Genomic DNA, 21705 nt, shown 5'->3' on the forward strand with positions numbered 1-21705 from the left:
GGTGCTTTGTAGCATCCAGGGATGAAATGACTATCCCAGAGGACACTCAAGATCTGCAGATAAATGTGGCAAGAGAGCGAAGGTTGCTGTTTTCCTACTGAAGAGTATAGGGCCGCTCCTCTACACCTATGCATCAGAGCCTCTATACATGCACGCAGAGCAGCCAAACCCCCCGAAACAGTTCCTTTTCATCCCACCAAAGTGATGGTGGAAGAAGGCATACATATGCATGTGTGTTGTGAGAAGGGAAGGGAGTTAGTTGGAGCTGAGGTTGCTTGTCTCCATTGCTCATCCTAAACTCCCCTGCCCTGAAGATATTCATTCTGTATACTCTTTTAAGGGGGTAGTGAGGATCTTAGAAGCCAGAAATAAACGGCAGAAAGGAAAACATGGATGGCGCCCAGAATTTTCACTCGCAGGGTCTTAATGCTTCATCTCCTTAATTTGCAGCTTCATCACAACAAACTTTGCCCTGCAGTTCTCCTCCCATGGGATGCGGCCGGGCCTTACCACCGTCCTGGCACGGCACCTGGACAAGAACACGATGGGGTATTTGCAGTGGCGCTGGGGCATTCAGTCAGCAATGAACACGAGCGTCGTCCGGGACACCAAAACTAGCCATTTCACAATGGCATTTCAGGTAAGATTTTCCTTCCCATTCATCCAGAAGCAGCTGTTTGCGGTGGGAAAGGAGGCATCTTGAGTGCTGGGGGGAGAGCTGGGTCTGTGTTAGTTTAGTTATTTATATAGAACGTTGGTGTTCTGCCTCTCCAGACCTGCATGAAGAGGCTTGCTGCTGAAACGGTAACAACAATAAAAATGGTGTCAATGAGAACGGATATAAAGCAATAAAATATCCATAAAGACAGCCAATAAAAGCAAGCCAGAGTATAAAATCACTTTAAACAGAGCAGTCTGAAATGTTGATTAAAATGAGCTGAACATAAGATAGCTTTGAAAAGATGGAACTGCTTAGTTTGGGCAAATAGAAACGTTTTCGCCTGGAGCCTAAAAGAGAGTATATTGGGCATCAGACAATCATTAAGTGGGAGGGAATTTCCAAGGAAAAGCCTATGCCCCATATTCTATGAATTGGTTCAGTCCTTTAAAAAATCCATCTAAATATCTTGTGGCAGGGAGTTCCCTGAGCTCAGTGGACACCGGGAGGCAGGGCCTCCTCTTGCCTTTCTGTCAATCAGCTTCGGGGTCACAGAGCCTCAGTACACAAACAGATGTTAGAGGCGATGTAGATTCCTTGACCATTCGTTTCTCTGCTGTTTTCAGCTAGGCATTCCTCACTCCTTCATGATGGTCAGCTACCAGCATAAGTTTCAGGACGACGAGCAGACACGGGTGAAAGGATCTCTCAAGTAAGCCTGTGCGAAAGTGTGACTCCTGAACATACCGTGGTGGTGGATCTGACTCAAGGGTCTGCAGCCTGTCACGACTAAAGAGCTAAATTATGTAAACATTCAGTGCAAGAGATCAACAAACTGCTGCTGTAAGAGAGCCCAATTGCCTAAGTGGGAATATATGACAACATTACTGATAACTGGCCTGTCAGTTAAAAATCCAGAACACATGTGCAGTCAAAAGAGTAGTGCTTGCGATTCCTTTATCAGGAAGTGGCACACACAAGATGTTGCAAGAACTGATATACACAGGAACATCCTTCACAGTTCAATAGCCTTATTTTTGGTCCTTGCTGAGCCATATTTGGCTCTAGAGCTGCAGGTCGCCGATGCCTTTCAAAGTGCTTCTGCGGATGCGTTCCATGCCCGAGAGAAGTTGCTCTAAAGGCTGGGGGGTGGGGATTGGGCATGTCATCCTAAATCACATCTTCAATGCACAGAGGCGTACCAGCAGAAAATGGTGCTCAGGGCAATACTTTATTTTTACGTCCACCTGACTGCGTCCGGCCCTACTTATGGCCTTCTCCCTGCCTTGTTTTGCCCGCCAGCTGCTGCCGCCTCCCTGCCTCATTTGGGGGGTTTGCGGCTTCGGTGTGTGAGGGGCGATTTTGCCCCCCCCCCCACAAGTTCAGATGTGTGGCGCCCAGAGACATGCAACACCTCATGTCCCTTTGGCTGGTATGCCCCTGCCAATACATGTGCACGGTAGTGAAGCCCTCAAGCCCAGAGCTATGGGGGCTCTTTTCAGGCACAGACCAAGAAAGTGTGGGGAGACCTGCCGTTCTTCTTTCAAGTCTTATGCAGGCACAAGGTGTGCACCTCCAGTACTGTGCAAAATCAACCGTTTGGAAAGGTGACGCTTGCCTTTCTTCCTTACCGTTCCCCATTTCCAGGGCTGGCTTCTTTGGGACCATTGTGGAATATGGAGCAGAGCGGAAGATCTCCAGGCACAGCATCCTCGGAGCCACTGTAAGCGTCGGCGTCCCCCAGGGAGTGTCTTTGAAAATCAAGTACGTTAGAACTTCTGTCCACACGTTCAAATTAGAGTTTCTATCCGCACGTGTCAATCTCGGCCGTTGGGGCTCTGCAGTTGCTCCCTGCCTAAAGCATTCTGCCAAAATGACAGGAGGCAAAAACAGGGGGTGCCAGGGAAAGCAGTGAGCAGGTGCACATTCTCTTTGAGGGTATGATTAACTGTAGGATCTAGGAATGCCAGATTCCTTGGGCAGTTTGTTCACTGTGCCAGATCCTGCTCTAGCGGACAGGCTGCTGCGAAGTCGGACTGCGTGTTTTGATTCTGCCAGCAGAGGGCTCTGGAGACCTTCAGATGGTTCTGAAAAGCCGGCTCATGCTCTAAAGCTCGCTCCCCGCCCCTCTCATTCTAGTTTTCTCTGACTAAACGGCCCAAATAGAGGGGGTATTCAGGCATAAGCATCAGTGTTCCTGCTGGCCACAGCAGTGTCACTTTCCCCTGCATAAGCCACCTGTCGGGGGAATGATATGCAAGCAGGAATGTAGTGGTTAAGAGCAGGTGCACTCTAATCTGGAGAACCGGGTTTGATTCCCTGCTCTGCCACTTGAGCTGTGGAAGCTTATCTGGAGAACTAGATTAGCCTGTGCACTCCAACACATGCCAGCTGGGTGACCTTGGGCTAATCACAGTTCTTCGGAGCTCTCTCAGCCCCACCCATTTCACAGTTTGTTGTGGGGGAGGAAGTTTGTTGTGGGGGAGGAAGGGAAAGGAGTTTGTAAGCCCCTTTGAGTCTCCTCGCAGGAGAGAAAGGGGGTTATAAATCCAAACTTTTCTTCTTTTCCTCCTCTTGATTTTCTCTTCTCCTTCCTTCCAGGCTGAACCGAGCCAGCCAGACCTATTTCTTTCCCATTCACCTGACGGACCAGCTGCTACCCAGTGCGGTCTTCTATGCCACCGCAGGACCCCTTGTCGTCTACTTTGCCATGCACAGACTCATCATCAAGCCCTATCTCAGGGCCCAGAAGGAGAAGTGAGTGCCCAAGGTCCTAAATGTCCGGCAAGAGGGTGGAGCTGGTCTCTGAACTGCAGCAGGCTGGCCTGCCCCAAGGCCAAGAATTCAAACGGCAGCATCCTCTGTGTGTTGATTCAGTGAGAAGCACAATCTGCCAGAAGTCTCCCTGTGAAAGAAATTGGAAGAAAGAAACACTGGCTTGCATGGCTCCTGTTTCTTTTAGTGGGGCTTTTGCAGGGAAACTTTCTGACACCTTATTTGTCTCACTCACCTCTGCTCTGCTGTCTCTGACACTGAAAACGGGAGGTTGCTGCCTTGCTTTTTCCTCCCAGAGGGCCTCTCCTGCTGAGTCATAGCCTATGTCGGAAGCCCCCAACCTTCTGGACCCCTTTGGAAATGTGAGAGAGGGTGGTGGGCACCGCACATCTGGGGAGCCACAGGTTGCTTCCACTGTCCAGCTGTTTGGCAGCAACATGAGGTGAGATTTTCCTAGGCTGGTCTTCTGGGAAATGGCCTTGCCCACCTTTCCTGTACACACAGGTGCTGGAAAAGCGCCACTGGACAGATTAGCGCATATGAACACTGCATGTAGGATCACTGGACTGTGTGATCAGAAGTGTAGGAAATCGATTTGAATCTTCCTGAACTTGATCTCCTTTTTCATTAGGGAGCTGGAGAAGCAACAGGAGAACACGGCCAGTGATATACAACAGAAGAAGCAGGAGGCAGAAGCTGCTGTAAGTCTCTCTGTCTCTCTTCCTTCCCAGAGATAATATAGTTCTTGGTCTGAAGCAGCCCTGCATTTTTAGGGTTTTTTGTCTATATCACATATTAAGCACCTGGCCTGGTGTACTGGTTAAGAGCAGGTGGGTTCTAATCTGGAGAACTGGGTTGGATTCCCCACTCCTGCTGAAATGTTGGAGGTTGTTGGCTAAGATTTCTGCCAGGCACCTCTTCACATCAGAGCTTTTTTGCGCTTCTTCTGTTGGTTTTGATGGGAGGATGGAAACATCCCCTCTGGTTTTATATTCGACCGGTCTTTCCAGATGGAACTCCTCCGTTTCTACCTGCACGCTATCTTTATCACAGATTTGCTTCTGTCACAGTGGCTCCTCTCTTTCATGCCTTTGACCGAGAGGGTGAATTCCACATTGTCTGTTTGTGCGGCTGTAGGTGCAGCTGATGCAAGAATCTGTCCGAAGGATAATCGAGACGGAAGAAGCAAAAATGGGTAAGGATCTCTGATCTCTTTTTCCTGCTCCCAGAAGCCTGCAGGTGGAAGTTGGCAATGAGATGAGGTTTCATCTGCTGTCTGAGAGCCAGCGTGGTATAGTGGTTAAGAGCCCTAATTGTTTTATTGCTTGTTGTTCACCGCCCTGAGTGGTGGGATATAAATTGGATGGATGGATGGATGGATGGATGGATGGATGGATGGATGGATGGATGGATGGATGGATGGATGGATGGATGGATGGATGGATGGATGGATGGATGGATGGATGGATGGATGGATGGATGGATGGATGGATGGATGGGTGGGTGGATGGATGGGTGGGTGGGTGGGTGGGTGGGTGGGTGAACTCTAATCTGGAGAACCGAGTTAGATTTCCCGCTCTGCCGCTTGAGCTGTGGAGGCTTATCTGGTGAACTAGATTAGCCTGTGCACTCCAACACATGCCAGCTGGGTGACCTTGGGCTAGTCACCGCTCTTCAGAGCTCTCTCAGCCCCACCCACCTCACAGGGTGTTTTGTGGGGGAGGGAAGGGAAAGGCGATTGTAAGCCCCTTTGAGTCTCCTTGCAAGAGAGAAAGGAGGGATATAAATCCAACTCTTCTTCTTTGTACTCTTAATGGTAATTTAAGAGATTAAAGATTGCTGCAATTGATTAGCTTATTAGTAGCACTGCCATGTTTACTGTGTCAGCTTAGTGATTGGTCTTTGTTGTAAAATTCAGTGTCCTGAGATTCTTGTTCTCTTGGAGGCAGAGGACATCTTGGTGGGAAAATAGTCTGTTGATGTGATGTGGATCCAGCGAGAAAACATTTCGCTTATCAAAATGCCACCGCCTTTTACCTGCTGCTTGTCTTAGTATTTAGCCCTTCCTGCCTTCTCCTTTCGTGCAGGCCTGATCGTGGTGAATGCTTGGTACGGAAAGTTTGTCAACGACCAGAGCAGGAGGAACGAGAAGGTGAAAGTCATAGATGTGACGGTGCCCTTGCAATGCCTGGTGAAGGACTCCAAGCTCATCCTCACAGAAGCATCCAAGGTAAGGACCAGGTGATGACGTGGAGGAGCACTCTAGGTTGGCCTGTACAGCCCCCATCCTTCCAGATGTAGTACCCAGGGAGGGGTGACTGCCTTGGGATTGCTTTTTAGATGTCTCGAGATGCCAGCATGACGTAGTGGTTAAGAGTGGCAGACTCTAATGTGGAGAACTGGGTTTGGTTCCCCATTCCTCCATATGAGCGGTGGACTCTAATCTGGTGAATGGAGTTTGATTCCCCGTTCCTGCACACGAAGTCTGGGATGACCTAGGGCTAGTCAGTGACCTTAGTATCCTCTTAGCCCCACCTTTATGGGAACAGTCTCTCCCTTACAAGCACTTAGTTGCATCAAGTTGGCTGCTAAATGAAGTTCCTGTTGGCATCCAGGCACCCAAGCTCTGCTCGTGCCATAGATTGTGAGCTGCTACCCTCTTGGATTGAGACTGTGGCAATATCCCTTTTGCAGGCTGGTTTGCCCGGGTTCTATGACCCTTGCGTTGGGGAGGAGAAGAGTCTGAAAGTGCTGTACCAGTTCCGAGGAGTTCTGCACCAAGTGATGTCTGCCGACAACGAGGCGCTTAGGATACCAAAGCAATGTGAGTAGGAAGGCCTGTTCTTCTCCAGTCCTGTGATTCAGGGCCTGCTCTGAGGCAGAGATAATCTCAATTGCAAATTATCTGAGGGGGAACTTTTAGTTTCTGCGGTTGTTCCCCCCTCCCCGCAAACTTGCATCTCCTGATTTGCTCCTCAACATAGTGGGAGGAGACGCTACCCGCAACCACCTGGTTCAACAGCATTTGCATTTGTTTTCCTGCTTCATTGCAACATTAAATCCAGAAACTCAGCAGAGGGTCTAGGGTGGCTTGTAGAAATCCAGGCATCTGTACCCAAAAGAGAGCACAATTGTAGAGCCAGCATGGTGTAGTGGTGAAGAGCAGGTGGATTGTAATCTACGACTCTTGCATTGGGGAGGACTCCTACATTCCCACTGGGTGACCGTGGGCTAGTCATAGTTCTTCAGAACTCTCTCAGCCCCACCTGCCTCACCAGGTGTCTGTTGTGGGGAGAGGAAGGGAAAGGAGCTTATAAGCCACCGTGAGTCTCCTTACAGGAGAGAAAGGTGGGGTATAAATCCAAACTCCCCCTCAATGAGTAAATACCGAAGGCGTTTACCAGTCAGCCCTACCTATGCGATGCTAAACTCACTTAGCTACTCATCTACACCAAACGTTTGCTTATATTTAATGAATGTGACTTTTGCTCGTTTCCTTCATTGCAGACCCTTTCTAACGCCGTCTTCCCTCCCTCTCTCAACAGCTCACCGGATAGACACGGATGGCTAATTTGGCGGCGAAGCAAGGAAGATGCCAGGTTCTACACCAGGGGTTCTGCAGAAACTGTGCCATCTTTTCTCCCTGGATTCAATATGTCTTCGGGGCCACTGGAGATGCTTCTAATTTTATGATCTTTTCGGAAAGGCTGGTTTTTACACCAATTACGTTACGGGACAAATGAGACGGAGCGGCTTCAGACGAGAGCAAAGCCCGGGTGCCACAGGGCTGATGCAGCTGGCATATGGCAGGGTTTCCTGTCTTGCCATCCTCCAGGCGTTGGAAGGGGGAATGGAGGGTGGGCACACTCTCCCAGCCCCAGGACCCCATTATCTTCAGCCAGGGGGACTTTGGGAAAGGAGGGTAGTCAGATGAGCTGGAAGTGAGATTTGTTACTTGTGCAGGGTCGGGTTATTTCAGGTGAAGAATATGGGGTGGTGATGGTTAAAGGAATGAACTGTCTTGGCCCCCACCTGTCCACCCCCTGCTCCTGCGGTGGGGTGGGTGGGAAACCTCAGTATGCTCAGTGCAGCAAGACGATGTAGTGTTCACATCTTTTCCAAAATGAAAACATCTTTTTAACGTAAACTGTCCTGGGACACACTATTAAGCTCAGCAGTTGATCATGCCAGCTTGGGAATGGATACATTCGGTAAGAACAGCACCCCTGTCAGACTTCTGCCAATGGTCTCAGCAGGCTGTCGAACGAACATCCCTTCCTTGGGGCTGCACGTTTTCTTCCTGATGGTCATACTAGGAAAAGGGTGGGTGGAGGGGAAATGGGGACGCCAAATGGATACGAACTGAGGGTGCCAAATAAGCGCGAATCTCTGGGCAGAGGGGTAACCGTCCCTTTTAATGCTGTGATGTGTTAATCTCTCTGGGCCTGGGGCTGCTGTTGTGCCACCAAGAGCAGCTGCATCACCTGTTTCTGCTGGTTTGCCGGCATCCTCGATGCACCCGCTTTTCCTTTTATGCAAGCTCTCCGAAAGCGGGTGTGTCTAAATGGAAGTAAGCACGGCAGCAACTGGTTATCCTTGAACCACGCACAATGATGAGATACTTCACCTCCCACAGTTGTTTTGTGTCCTCGCGGATCTCTTTTCCGTGGGCCCCACATTCCGACCCCCTCAATAAGCCATAGCCTTTAACCTGAGCAAAACAATAGGCGATTCCAAGGAATCTTAGACACGACCTTCATCCTCCAAATCACATGTGGCTCCCTTTCTTTTTATGTGACCGATGCCTTGGTATGCTCTGTGGCCAGCCCCAAATACTCTTCCCTTCTTTCATTTTAAGTATTGTGCAGTAAAGATTCCCATTCTCCCCAGGTTCTCGGTTCTCCAGGTGGATCCTTCCAGCATCCTTCAGAGCTGTTGGGAGAAAAGACACTTTGCATGTCCGTAATCATCCCTGTAGCAAAGCAGTGATGTAGTGAACGGCAACGATTTTAATCCAACGACAGGCTTGGAATGGGGGGGTTCTCAGGGGCTCCACGCAGAGCATCAGAAGCCACACAGCTTTCTTATACTTGGACAACCGCCTCTGCAACGACAGTCTTCCTTCCCTTCTCCTCCTCTCTGTGGCAGGGAACTTTGCAAAGCGCATGACGTGCTGCTGAGGGTGGGGCCTCCGGTTTCTACTGTAACAAATAATGACAATAAAATTGACCCACTTTGTGGTAGAGCTGTGAGTGAATCTCTGGTTGGAGTGCACTTGGCCAAGGTCAATTGCGACTTCTGTCAAACGGGGAAGGTATACAGTTCCCTGAGAATGGCAAGGAGCCAAAGACGTCCAGGTAGGAGCGCTTATTCGACCACTTTGGGGAGATGGAATGGAATTGTTCTAGTACAGAGAGAGAGAGTGGGGGGGGGGGGGGGGGCTTTTTCTAGAAGACAAGGAAAACCAGAGCAAGGCTTTGGTGATGAGGTAGAAAAGAAGAGGAGTTTGGATTTACATCTCACCTTTCTCTCCTGTAAGAGTCAAGGAGGTTTATGAGCTGTTTTCCCTTCCCACAACAGACACCTTGTGGGGTAGGTGGGGCTGAGAGAGTCCTGTGTGCCAAACATAATGCTGTTCAGGTGAGCTATCCCTAGAAGGGGAGGGGCAGTATAGAACTCTAATAAAATAAATAAATCCCCATCCCAAGCCCCCTTTTCCCCCTGTAACTAGCTAGTATTCTTGGTATAAAGAAGTACTGTTGGCAAATTGTCATAGGTATGGCAAAAGGCTTGGAATAAAGCTGTGGTGCCTACTGTGACGTAATAGGTCACTCCTGGAAAAGTATTTATTCAGTGACACGATTGCTTATTATTCCTGCATATATCAGGTAGTAGATTAAGGAGTAGGTATTTCTCGTAGTGTTTGAACAGGCTCTTACTTAAAAATTCAGAAAACACCTAGTCCAGGGGAGGGGGGAGGGCGTTGAGCAGACACCATCCACTTTACAAAGACTACCTGCTGTGCATTAATTCAACAGGGGTGGCTCTTCAACCCACCCAACCCCCAATGGGGGTGGGGCTAGAAAGGCAAAATTGCAAAGAGGCGTGGAAGTATTCCTCAGCCCCTTGGGGGGGGGGGGGGAGAAGAGGATTTGTCTCTGTTGTACCTGTCTATCCAAAGCCTGCTTTCTCAGCTCCCAATATCACGAGGTGGCTCGTCCCATCTCCCCTCCCCAAAGCTGCCACTTTCCCAAGATCCGGCCTCTGAAGTGCGGCTGCCCCTTCTCCAAAAAGGCGCAGCTTCGGCCGCTTGTGTTTGGGGTTTTCTCCCCGCACGTGGCGGAGTCCCTGATGTGCAACTCGGAACCGGAAGTGGGCGCGGCATAGATCTCTTTGCGTCTTTAGGCGCCCGTAGCGCGGCTCGTAGGGCTAGGTAAAAGAAGGGCCTCTCATTTCCGGTTCAGAGGCCACATCTGCCCACGACCATAGCCAACGCGCTCGAGGAAGATGGCAGCTGACAGCCAGGAGTGCCCTTTGCCCGGGAACCGGTTCTCTGCGAGGTGAGGACAGCTGGATTCAACTGCTGCTCTTTCTAACACTAGACAGACCCTTTTGCTCCAGACATTGGGCTTACTGTATTTGCAGCACTGTGCATTTTCCCGGCACCCTGCAGCCAAGGTGCAGGGGTGCCGGATGCAGCTAGCAAGTCTTCCAGAGGATGCATGGTCCAGTAGGGAATAACTGTCAATCTGCGGCAGCAGCTAACACAAGCATATAAGAAGAGGAGGAGGAGTTTGGATTTATCTCCCCCCTTTCTCTCCTGCAGGAGGCTCAAAGGGGCTTACAATCTCCTTGCACTTCCCCCCTCACAACAAACACCCTGTGAGGTAAGTGGAGCTGAGAGAGCTCCGAAAAACTGTGACTAGCCCAAGGTCACCCAGCAGGCGTGTGTGGGAGTGTACAGGCTAATCTGAATTCCCCAGATAAGCCTCCACCTCAGGCGGCAGAGCGGGGAATCACCCATCTATTGTATTGGCTTTCTTTCTTCCCTCTCCCTTCCCTGCTGAAAAGATGCACAACGTTGTACCTTTTATGTGTCCCTTTACAACACCGAAGGACGCAGTATTGCGCATTTGCATTTTGACAAACACTCTGGAATGGTAGTACAACTGTTAACTCCAAATTGGAAAATTCGTCGCAGAGATTCGGAGGTGAAGTCTAGGGAAGAGAAGGATCTCAAAGAAGCCATTTTCTCCAGAGGAACTGACCTCTGTAATCCGAAGATCGGTTTTACTTGTGGGACATCTTTCGGTCCCCTTGGAGCAGTGGTGGGATTCAAATAATTTAACAACTGGTTGTTTACAAGCACCGTTTTAACAACCAGTTCTGCCAAAGTGGTGCAAACCTGCTGAATCCCACCACTGCCTTGAAGGTTGGCAACCCTAAAAGACAGCAATTCATCTCTCTCTTTCACACACACACCCCCTACAGAGACTGACAGAACAGGGGATGCCAGTGGGCAGAGTGGGGATCTTTGCACTCAGAATCCCCTAGAATATTGTAGCATCTTCAGGAAACTGGTTTGGGTGGGACACACATACACGCAGAGCAGGATTGTTGTTTCAGCATAAACTTTCTCCCCCTTCCAATAATCTACAAGAAGCAGTTATAAAACGGGAGTAACGGGAGTTGGGAGTAAGAAAGCAAGCTGCTACACCTTTGTGAGCACTTATATAGGAAGCCTTGCTTTCCACTCTGTGGTTTCTCCTTGCCATAAGAGAGGAACACCTTGATCTGTTAGCCGCTTTGCCTTAAGGAGGTCCAAGGGCCCCTAGGTTGCAAATATGTCAAAGCCCCAATACCCGTGACCCAGGTAAGACACCCACAGACAACCTTAGACGAGCCTTTTTTGACAAACAAAACATTTATTAAAAAAAATTAAAGCTCCAAAACTGAAATCATACATGGATATACTCAGACATGCAGATGTGTCTTCTGTTGAAAAGTCCAATAATTTGGGGTTATCAGACACACCCAGTGTGAAGATACAGACAACACCAAGAACTGAAATGAAATCCTAAATTGGAAATCCTAGCTCGAAAACCCTGAAGTCAACCCAAAGGTCTTGTTTCACACCTGCAAATTAGAGGAAAGAATCCCACTGCGATTGTGCAGAAGCAAAAACCTGAGACAGGGGTGGCCCAGGCTACCTGTCATGCTTCTTTTCAATGGGAAAGTGTCCCGGAGGCTTTTGCTACAGGGAAAACCATATTTGCCGAATGGTTTTGCCTGAAAGAACAAGCTGGGTTTGACTTTCTCAATCTTGGCAGGTCGAGATCTCCTCCACGATATTTTCCATGTGGGTGGAGTCTCGAGGTCAAGGCAGATGAACCTGACCAAAGTGGCCTTACCTAGCCTATAGGTAAAGGATGATGTAGGTGTGGAGGGAATTCTCTGCAAACATCTGTTTAGTACCCCTTCGCTTGAGTCTATGGGCACCACAGAACTCAAGATTCTTCATGCAATCCTGCATGAATTCTCCACAGGAAATAGCCACAAGGCTGGCTATTTACACTCGAGCAGAGACAAGAAGAGGGCCGCTTGGTTACGGTCTATGGAGCAGCTCAACTATGTATTTCCCCCATAAAAGCTCTCCCCTCACCTCTCTGTCTCATTGGACAGAGCGTCTGGTCTTCTCAGTGTGCACAGAGTCCTGTGTTGCTGAGATACCCCCCTGTTTTCCCACTCTGAGAGAAGCGTCTTCATCCTCGTCATCTGTTCCCTTTCGCGGCTCCTTGGCTAGAATCCCCAGGGCCTACGGCTTCCAAACTCCTCTGATAATAGAAGGGGCCAGCCCTGACCTTTCGTAGCACATAAAGAGATCTCTAACCTGCGGCTGTCTTTTGCTCCCTCCTACATATGTCTACACCCAGTCGCTCAAACAAACAAACCCAAATGCACACCTGGTCTGCTTCTCTGAGCACCTGGGGAGAAGGGACAGCCAATCTGAAGCCACATTTGGCCAGTCTTCTAGAGTTAGCAAAAGCCACGTCGGAAAAAAGGTCAGGCAGGACGACGAACCTTCATTTGCAGCCTCACCCACCGATGGCTTCTTCCATCCAATGCCCAGCTTGCAAACACTGCTTTTAGAACTGCCAGGTTTCAAATAAGGGGTAGCATCCCCAGCTATAGACCAACCACTGGATGGGGCAGGTTACCCCCCTAGTGTGTCCTTTAACTGGACAGACCTGGACGTCCCTGGGACAGAGACGGACAGCTGCGGCCTCTTTCAATGCCCAAGACACTTTGCTCCCAACCCCATCTCTAGCATTTCAATGTGCCGCTCCTCAGCACCCATGGTACATTTTCATGCTGGGGTCAGAGGGTAAGCAGCGGAGAGGAATAGACACATACAAAAAGCTGCTAACCCTTTGCTGTTGTCCACCCAGTCCTGATTTCGGGCTTCGGAATTAGTCTCTTTCCCAACAGTGGGCCTTGAAAGGACCCCAGGGTACCATGATGCCCAGCAACCTCACAGCATAGAGGGAACCCATCGCTTGTATAGCTGCTCCTTCCCTGCCAGCAGGAGTCTTGAGTTCTGCAGGGTGAGTTAATTTGCATATCAGGGGACGGTCCGCCCGCTAGTCCAGGAAATGTCGGCGCGAGCCCATCCGGGAGCGGTTGGAGCGTCGGATGTCGAACTTGGAATCCCGGCACTTCTGGCAGACGTAGACCTCGGGGACGTTGGACTTGCGGATTTTGGCGCAGCTGAGGTGGATCCAGGTGTGGCACTCGTTGCATTCGATCATGGGCCGTCCGGCAAAGGGCTTCATGCAGAAGCAAGTCACGAGGTCCCAGGAATCGTCATCTGATGGGAAGACAGTTCAGGGGTTTTGACATTTATTTGCATAAAGCATTTATCTCCTATCGTTCCCAGAAGAAGCTTGAGGCTGCTCTCAAACCAGTACGCCAAGCAGCTAAAATAATTGAGCCAATACAACTTTAAAGCCCACCAAGAGAAAACGTTCAAAGATCCAGACAGGACAGGTTCGACAGAACCAGGTAAGCATTGAGTGCACATTTCAAATCCAACTGCACAACTGTTCGCTGTGAGAAGACAGCCATCTATTTGGAGCAACCCCCAGAAAGTACCAGATAACGTCCCCCACAGTTTGCTCTTAGTAGCAGAAATGAGTATTAAGGAGATCCATAGAAGATCCTATCAAGTAGCTTCTGTTTTAGACAGAATTAAATACATCATGGTGGTAAAATAAAATAAAAAAGAGAAGCAGTGGCGTAGGAGGTTAAGAGCTCGTGTATCTAATCTGGAGGAAGTGGGTTTGATTCCCAGCTCCGCCGCCTGAGCTGTGGAGGCTTATCTGGGGAATTCAGATTAGCCTGTACACTCCCACACACGCCAGCTGGGTGACCTTGGGCTAGTCACAGCTTCTTGGAGCTCTCTCAGCCCCACCTACCTCACAGGGTGTTTGTTGTGAGGGGGAAGGGCAAGGAGATTGTAAGCCCCTTTGAGACTCCTGCAGGAGAGAAAGGGGGGATATAAATCCAAACTCTTCTTCTTCTTCTAAAAAGTACCGGCAGGTCACAGCCGATTTACGATGATCTGTAGGGCTTTCAAGGCAACGGAGGTAGTTTGCCATTGCCTGCCTCTGCATCACAACGCTGAGCTTCCTTGGTGGTTTCCCATCCAAGTATGAACCAGAGCTGGCTCTGCTTAGCTTTGGAGATCTGAGAACATTGGGCTATCCTGGGCTGCCTAGATCAGGGCAATGCATCATGAGACCACCAAAATGTGAAATATGAAATGTATTAGAGATGTGAATGCCATAGGGAAAAACCCCAGGAAAATTCAGAAAGGGGTGAGAAATGTTTTTCAAGGCACAGTTTTAACTCATTCAGAATGGCTGGCATGAATATTCTAATGTAAGACAATCTGCAACCCATGATTATAATTGTGTGCATGCTGCTGTCATATTCAACGTATTATCCAGGATATGTTTATATATGAATAATTTGGCAACAATTAATAGCTAAAGTATATTTAATATTACATTAAGGAGGTTAGTGTTTGAAGTTTTATAAACTTTAATTTGGTGTCCAAATTGCTGGTTCTGTCCTAATAAAACTCTTCTATTTATTTTCTACAGACTCTGTGTTCTAATTCCTACATTTTCTCTGTCTCTCGGGCAGCAAAATTTTACAATGCATGTGCCAAACTAGCATAGAGTGCTGCGTGCGCAGCTCCCTTGAGTACAGAGCCTATTTACAAGCCTAGCCTACCTCACAGGGTTATAAAGAACAACGTGGGAGCATGAAATAAGTAAATGAGCAAATTTTGCTTGCAGAAAAGAAATGTACACTCTTGAATTCTATAGAAATGGCTAACAATATAACGTTAAATACTAAATTATAAATGATGCAACAAAAATTTAGGTTTGATCTTTCAGTGTTTTTGCAGACTTCCATTTAAAGAAAAAAACATTTCTGCCCTGTAGAACATTTGTTCACATTTTATATCTATCAGAAACCACGAGTTCAATTGTCTTTATTATTTGTACCCTCCCTTTCTCTCCAAAGCAGCTGGTATTATTCTCCTCTTCTCCATTTTATTCTCACAGCAATCCTGTGAGGTAGGTCTGCCGTGAGTGTGTCACTGGTCCAAGTTCACACCACAAACTTCCACAGCACGAGTGGGGCTTTGAACCCTGGTCTCCCAGATCTTAGTCCGACACTCAACACCACACCACGCTGGCTCTCCATTCTAGCCAGGCACGAGACTAGACTTCGTCATTCTGTCTAATCTCCCTTACGGGATCACTGTGAGAATAGCATAAGGAATGGAGGACCCCTTAGCTCTTTACAGGAAAGATAAGATTAAAACATGCAATCAATAGCCTGCCCAGTCCTCTGTGCTTTTCACCTGTAGCGGAGGAACTGTTCCTTAAAGATCCCTCCTCCCAGCCCTTGGTTAACCATTAAGGAAAATTAGCATATGTTTAGGGCTTCAACGAAAGCGGGGGTGGGGTGTGCTTTGTGTCAGTTAACATGCTATGCATTTTCAAGGCAAGAAAGAAGGTAACAATAGGTGTTTTGTTTCATACAAATAATGATATTTACACTCTGCTATTGTTTTTATTTCAAATTGCCTGTACAATATAGGGGGGGATCATAATCTTTTCAGTGCTTAGGGCCTCTGGCTTTGCCTCCTCCCAATTTATAAGGTGTCCTCAGCTAGTGGGAGAATGAGATGCCAGTGGATTGAAATCCTTTTCGGGATTATGACCAGCAAGAGGCTTAACTGAACCAGAGCTCAGCCCCAGGATCTATTTTGCAGTAGCAGGATTCGGTTCTCCAACGCCTGGAGTTATCCTCCCAATGCATGCAAGCAGCCACCTTGCATCATCACAAGCTAGTCACAGATTCCCACAGCGGAGGACCACACAGACGCGGGACTGACACTCTGTAGAGGGAAGCCCTGGCTGCTGCCCCAGGCTATGCCCTCCCTCCCTCCCTCTCTCTCCCGGGCCACCTACCGGAATCCACCATGATGTCTTCGTCATCGCCGCTGCCATCTTCGTCACGGAACACCACCTGCTTCCCCTGCCGGATGATGGTGCGCTTGCCCACCGTCTGGATCAGGCCCTGCTCCTCCTTGAGGACCACCGGTGGGTACGAGGAGGCGTTGGAGGGGGTGTCGGAGTCCCAAGCTGAGCAGCGATCTGGATCCGTAGAGGATTGAGCCTCACCTTCCGAGGAGGGGCTTGCGGGCGTCCTCCCCGCGTAGAGCCCCTCCTCCTCCTCCTCCTCCTCCTCCTCTTTCGGCCGCTTCGCCTGGTGGCGGTACTCCTCCTCGGGGGCTGCCTGCCCTTCCCTCCTCCCCATCTTCCTCTTCCTCCTCATCTTCTCCGACTTCTTCCTCTCCAGCAGGAACCCGCCGGACCCATCCCAGGGGTAGAGGGCAGAGTAAGGGTTGCCCCGCTTGAGCGGCCCCAGGGAGATGGCGGAGGGGGCATCCCCGTAGTGGGGCTCCCCGCTGTCGCTGTCAATGGTGCCGCCGGTGCTGTTGGGGGGGCTGCTGGGGCTGCTACGCACGGAGTCCTGCAGAGGAGGGGGAGGGACCGGAGAAGTCCAGATGTGAGCAGAACCGGGAGCAGGCGCCGGCATGCCTCCCATGCCCCCCAGCCTTTTACAATCCCTCCCCCCACCAGTTTCCTTTCCCCAAATCGTGCTCCGGCTCCTCCCCCAACTGCTATTTTCCCCCCTTAACAAAAGAGCAAATTTAAGCATGCAAATACCCCCTCCCCCCAAAATAATTGCTCGATGAGCCTCAGGAAACACCGCCCCCCCCCCCTTTCCACCGCTTCTACCATCGCAGAGCCGCTCCTCCCCGCCCACCTTCGCCCGGCAGGAGCCATTAGCCCAGGCAGCTCCGCTCGCTGCTGCCACCCCGACTCCTGCCCCCGGAGAGGGGGGGGGGGCTCACCTCTTGGGGGTAGGGGATGTAGCCCGCGTAGGCCAGGACGAAGGTGCAGAAGTTGTTGAAGTCTTCCACGGTGCGGCACCTCCGGGAGCTGGGGGGGAAATCCTGCGAAGAGAGACGTGGGGGGGGGGGGGGAGTTAGCAAAGGGCGCGCCCCCTCTTATGCGGTTACGGGGGGTGTCTTTCCATGTCCTCGGGGGGGGGGGAGAGGCTGGGGGTTCCTTGAGAAGAAAAGCCCCTTGCAATTGGGGGGGGGGGGCGAGGGAGAGAAAGGTAGATCCCCGTTCTTTTGGGGGGAAGGGGGCTCTGAAATGGTTTCTCCTCTCCCCCCGGCGGGATGGGGATGGGGGCGCGATCACCCCCTCCCACGAAAAAGGCTCTTTGAACTCCGAGGAAAGCCCCCGGCGCCCCCAGCCTCGCTGCCAAGCCCGGACCTCGCATCCAGGGGGGCTCACCTGAGTGGGGGGAGGGGATGCGCAGGAGTCCGAGTCCATGGTGGGGTCCAGCGGCGGAGACACCTCCCGACACCGGCACGGGGGGAGGGGAAGGGAGTGGCGGGAGAGGGAGCCCCGCCCCGCCGGAGGGAGGAGGGAGGTAAGGGGCGGGGTTCGCTCTTGGGACGGAGGAGGGGAGGTGGAGGAGGAGACTCGGCCGTCGAGCATGCCGGGAGTTGTAGTCTTCACGCCCCGGAGAAGGAAACGTGCGGTGCATGCCGGTAGGCGCCGCCAAAGCCTACCTTGCCACCTGCCGTGCCCGCGCGGGGCATGCCGGTAGCCTATAATGGCGGTCTGTGCGCTCGCTTAGCCCTGGCACGGAGGGGAGCTTGGAAGAGTCTCGCAGGGGAGGTCGAGGGAGATTTATTCTTCTTTCTTTCGTGCAAAATGCGTGCGCATTCGTCCATTGGGTGCCCTTCTTGTGCTTCCATGCAAGGCTTCCCCCCTACCACGTTGGAGTTCTCACCTGCTGCCCACCAGTGCACCCATTTCCCAGCCCGGCAGACTGAGGTCGGAGCCACTTGGGACGGTAGGCGCTGTTCGGGCCCTGACCAAGCCAAAAGCCTGCTGCAACGCTTTCATAGAAGAAGCATTTTGCATTTGCACGTCTTTTTTCTCTCCTGCAAGGAGACTCAAAGGGGCTTACACGCTCCTTTCCCTTCCTCTCCCCACAATGGACACCTTGTGAGGTAGGTGGGGCTGAGAGAGTTCCCAAGACCTGTGACTAACCCAAGTCCAACCAGCAAGAATGTAGGAGTGTGGAAACACATCTGGTTCACCAGATAAGTAGCATAATCTTGGCACAATGACTTAACAGCATTTGCTGCCACCACATACTTCTCCCTTCCCTGATTAGAAGTTTCTGCCTTTTGCAGGGTCCGTTTCCTGGTAAGGAGTGAGTAATGGAGGCAGGTGGGGCTTTTTATTAGGTCTATTGGTTTACACAATTCCAAGTTTAGCAAGGGGGAGCTGGTACTCCCGTGGACAACACAGCTCGTTCTCCTAACAACAAAACAGGAAGGCTGAATGGAGCATAAACCAAGACAGAAGGTAATCTTGGTAAAAGTACCACTTTAAGGAAGAATAGGATCCTGTTTGTAGCTGCTAGGCTTGCTGGGTCAGAACTTAATCTCAAGGTGGGACCTTGTGTTCTTTTGGAACTACAAAACAGGCTCCAGACCGTAGTTATCAGTTCACTTAGAAGAAAAGGATGACAGAAGCTTCAGCATTGCGCCCCCGCCACGTTCCCTCCCTGAACACTACCCTCCCCAGACACTGCCCCAAATCTTCAGGGATTTCTCTAGATACAGTTTGATGGGAGTCATCAGGATGGGGTGTGGAAGAGCATGTGATCTGCACGGAGAAGGACCCCAGTTGAGTGCTTGAGTCTTTGGTTAAAGGAGCTTGTCTTCAGAGGAAGTTTTCTCTGCTAAAAATGTTTACATTTAGCAGCTGTCTGGAACAGAGTGAAGAGAGACCGATGTATTTCATTGATACTTTATGTTTCTTCCAAATGTGGCTTGCAACGTTATTACCTCCTCTCACTTTGTCCTCACAATAACACTGCAAGGTAGATTAGGCTGAGAATGTGTGACTAGCCTAAGGATATCCTGCGAGCTTCCATGGCAGAGCATGGATTCAAACTTGGATCTCCCGCATTCTAGTCCAGCACTACAACTATCACATCATGCTTGCTGTTTTGGTCATACAGACTGACATGCTACAGGGTAGTTTGATATGTTCAGTGCAAGGAATTCCAGGATTGCAGGGTTACATGTGTGTCTATTTACATCTTTTATCTTCAGTGGAAATCCAAAACATGGTTCTTCCTGCCTCTTCATTGAGAACCAGTGTGATGTATTGCTTAAGAGCAGGTGGATTCTAATCTGGAGAACCGGGTTTGATTCCCCACTCCTCCACCTGAGTGGCAGAGGCTTTTGGTGAACTAGATATGTTTCCATACTCCTACGTTCCTGATGACCTTGGGCTAGTCACAGTTCTTCAGAACTCTCTCAGCCCCACTTACCTCACAAGGTGCATGTTGTGGGGTGAGGAAAGGAGCTTGTAAGCCACCTTGAGTCTCCTTACAGGAGAGAAAAGTGGGATATAAATCCAAAATCATCATCTTCTATTTTACTCTCCCAACAGCCCTGTGAGGTGGGTTAGACTGAGAGTATGTTGCTTGCCCAGAATCACCCACCATTCTTCTACTGTCAAGTGGTGATTTGAATCTGGGTCCCTCAGATCTTAGTCTGTAACCACCATCCCCTAAAGTTCAGGGCCATGCTTAGTGTACATTAAAACTCAAGTGTGCCCTGGTATCTTAAGGTGCCTGCAGTATCCTATAGAAAAGGCACCATGTTCCCAAAACAGATATCCATGCTTGACTTCCAGAGTCTTATTTACTATTGAACTAATTATACTTCTCAGTGTCTTGTTTAGAATGAGGTCAGAATATTAAGAGAAGTTGTCTTAAATTGAGATGTGCTTTTCTTCCTGTGCTTTGAGTCCTATTGTTATTTGAATACTTTATATAATAGGTGACTGTTGTTGTAATTGCACTGTGACACTTTTATTATAAATTTCATAAATATTTGATTGATTGTCTTTTTGTCTGCAGCAGGGAGTGAATTGCATTTGTATGTCATCCGTTTACAATACTCTGCTAAACTAGTCCAGAGAACTATGGCAAATGTTACGTATGATAAGCATTAGATAGGTTACTTGTTCCATGCCCCACATTTGGTGAGATACACTACTAATATTATGTTACAGCCTTGATCTAACCCAGCACCTTCTCCCTGCCCCAATAGGTCTCTTTCTACAGTGGTTCATTAAGTGCAGCTACAAATTCAGCAGACTCACTGCCTCCTTAGCACCTTAACTGGGTAGCCAAGTAGGTAAGGTATAATCTTTCACTGGTGAAGTGTTCCCTATTAGGGGGCAAACCGAAAAAAAGTCATGGGCACAGAGTGACTCTGTGGCCTTTTCCACACAAATCACCTAAAACGTTTCTAAAATATTTTCAATCCCCCCCCCCTTTACCATGCTGTATGTCCGCACTCATTCCCTCGAAAGGATTCATAGCCACTATTACGTGATTTCCTCCTTTTTTTAAGCTAGGTGTTGAATTGGTGCTTCACAGCCTCCTGTGATTGTCTGCACCTCGTAAACTAATGCAAAATATTAGCGCCCCCCCCCCCCAATAAAAAACACAAACAGCAGTGGTGCAAATAAGCAGGCAAAGGGGAATGGAATGAGCTCCAAAAATGTCATGGAGCAAGTCCAGGGAAGGTACAGAGACTTGGGAAATGTCTTAATGAGATTGCACAGGCAACTGGAGATGTTTTCAAAATGTTTCAACCAACGAAGCGTTTTAAAAGGACATTCATTTTAAACGTTTTGGGGTTGCAAATAAAACATTTGCGTGTCAAACCAATGTGGGATTCCATGGAGGAAACCTTTTATTTCCTGCTGTAGAACATTTTAAAAGGTTTGTGTGGAAAGAGCCCATGAGAAGGGACGATTCCAGAAAATGTTCTGTGTTGGGGCTAAACGACATTGATATCCGTCTGCTGCTGGTGAGGAATGAAACCGTCTTATAATGAATCAGACTATTGGTTGATCAAGGTTAGTACTGGCAGTGGCTTTCCTGGACAAGAGATATCCAAGCTGTCACAAAAAGATACCTGTTTTGTTCTTAAATGCTAACAGCAAAGCAAGCCAGATTTTTAATACTGGAATTGAAGGGAGTTCCTACTCTACCATGAGACAAACTGAGGCTGCACAACCATTCAATGTGCAGGGTTTTTTTGTGTTTTTTACAGAACAGGATAGTTATCTTCATTGTGATTTGTTTGGGCCACAGATGTTTCCAAATCCCAAACAGCCTGAACCCCTGCAAATCCTCATAGGGCAAAGATGGTCCAGTGATATGCGTGGGGCTTGTTGATGTCATGGGCCAACACCTGGTGATGTCATACATCCACAGCGCACCTTGCTTGGTTCCAATAAAACTTTATTCTGACCTATGTCGCCGTTTTGACTCGTGCACCCCCGAAGTAGATCTTGCTTTCGCTCTTGCCGTTTCCAAAGTAGCTGAGAATGGGATTTCTTGAGCAGACAACCGTTCATCGTAGCGCAGATTGTGGACAGAAAACCAGCATGGGGGATGCATCCCTGAAAAGAGCAGTTGAGTAAGTCTGCCTTCCCTTGTTCCGTGTGGGGCCTCGTGTGTTGGCAGTCTCAAGCAAGCAAACGACTTTGAAACTTCGGAGAGCT

At 49.5% G+C, this 21705-nt stretch overlaps 2 protein-coding genes across 2 annotated transcripts in view; one reads left to right on the forward strand and one right to left on the reverse strand.

Moving 5' to 3' along the window:
- The window catches only part of DNAJC11 (DnaJ heat shock protein family (Hsp40) member C11), a 50623-nt gene extending 41947 nt beyond the window's left edge, over positions 1–8676 (forward strand). Inside the window, 9 exon segments of the mRNA XM_048519403.1 lie at positions 451–640; positions 1285–1370; positions 2306–2422; positions 3260–3415; positions 4065–4134; positions 4571–4628; positions 5521–5663; positions 6128–6257; positions 6979–8676. Of these exon segments, the coding sequence (XP_048375360.1) occupies positions 451–640; positions 1285–1370; positions 2306–2422; positions 3260–3415; positions 4065–4134; positions 4571–4628; positions 5521–5663; positions 6128–6257; positions 6979–7004 (976 nt within the window). The 3' untranslated portion in view covers positions 7005–8676.
- A 2662-nt stretch (positions 8677–11338) lies between these two features.
- PHF13 (PHD finger protein 13) lies at positions 11339–17519 on the reverse strand. Its single transcript, XM_048519471.1, has 4 exons — positions 17386–17519; positions 16935–17036; positions 15985–16549; positions 11339–13301 (listed from the first exon to the last, which is right to left on the reverse strand). Exons 1-4 carry the CDS (start codon positions 17422–17424, stop codon positions 13075–13077), a joined length of 933 nt encoding a protein of 310 aa, XP_048375428.1. The 5' UTR covers positions 17425–17519; the 3' UTR covers positions 11339–13074.
- Between the last annotated feature and the right edge of the window lie 4186 nt (positions 17520–21705).

The sequence above is a fragment of the Sphaerodactylus townsendi genome, linkage group LG16, assembly GCF_021028975.2.
Source record: "Sphaerodactylus townsendi isolate TG3544 linkage group LG16, MPM_Stown_v2.3, whole genome shotgun sequence".
Classification (NCBI taxonomy): Eukaryota; Metazoa; Chordata; class Lepidosauria; order Squamata; family Sphaerodactylidae; genus Sphaerodactylus; species Sphaerodactylus townsendi.

Excerpts from the sequence above, each read along its gene's own strand:
- PHF13 (XM_048519471.1), bottom strand. The coding sequence starts at position 17,424 with ATGGACTCGGACTCCTGCGCATCCCCTCCCCCCACTCAG. Across the intron at positions 17,037-17,385 it reads CATCCCCTCCCCCCACTCAG|GATTTCCCCCCCAGCTCCCG; the intron begins GTGAGCCCCCCT and ends CTCTCTTCGCAG. Across the intron at positions 16,550-16,934 it reads ACATCCCCTACCCCCAAGAG|GACTCCGTGCGTAGCAGCCC; the intron begins GTGAGCCCCCCC and ends CCTCCTCTGCAG.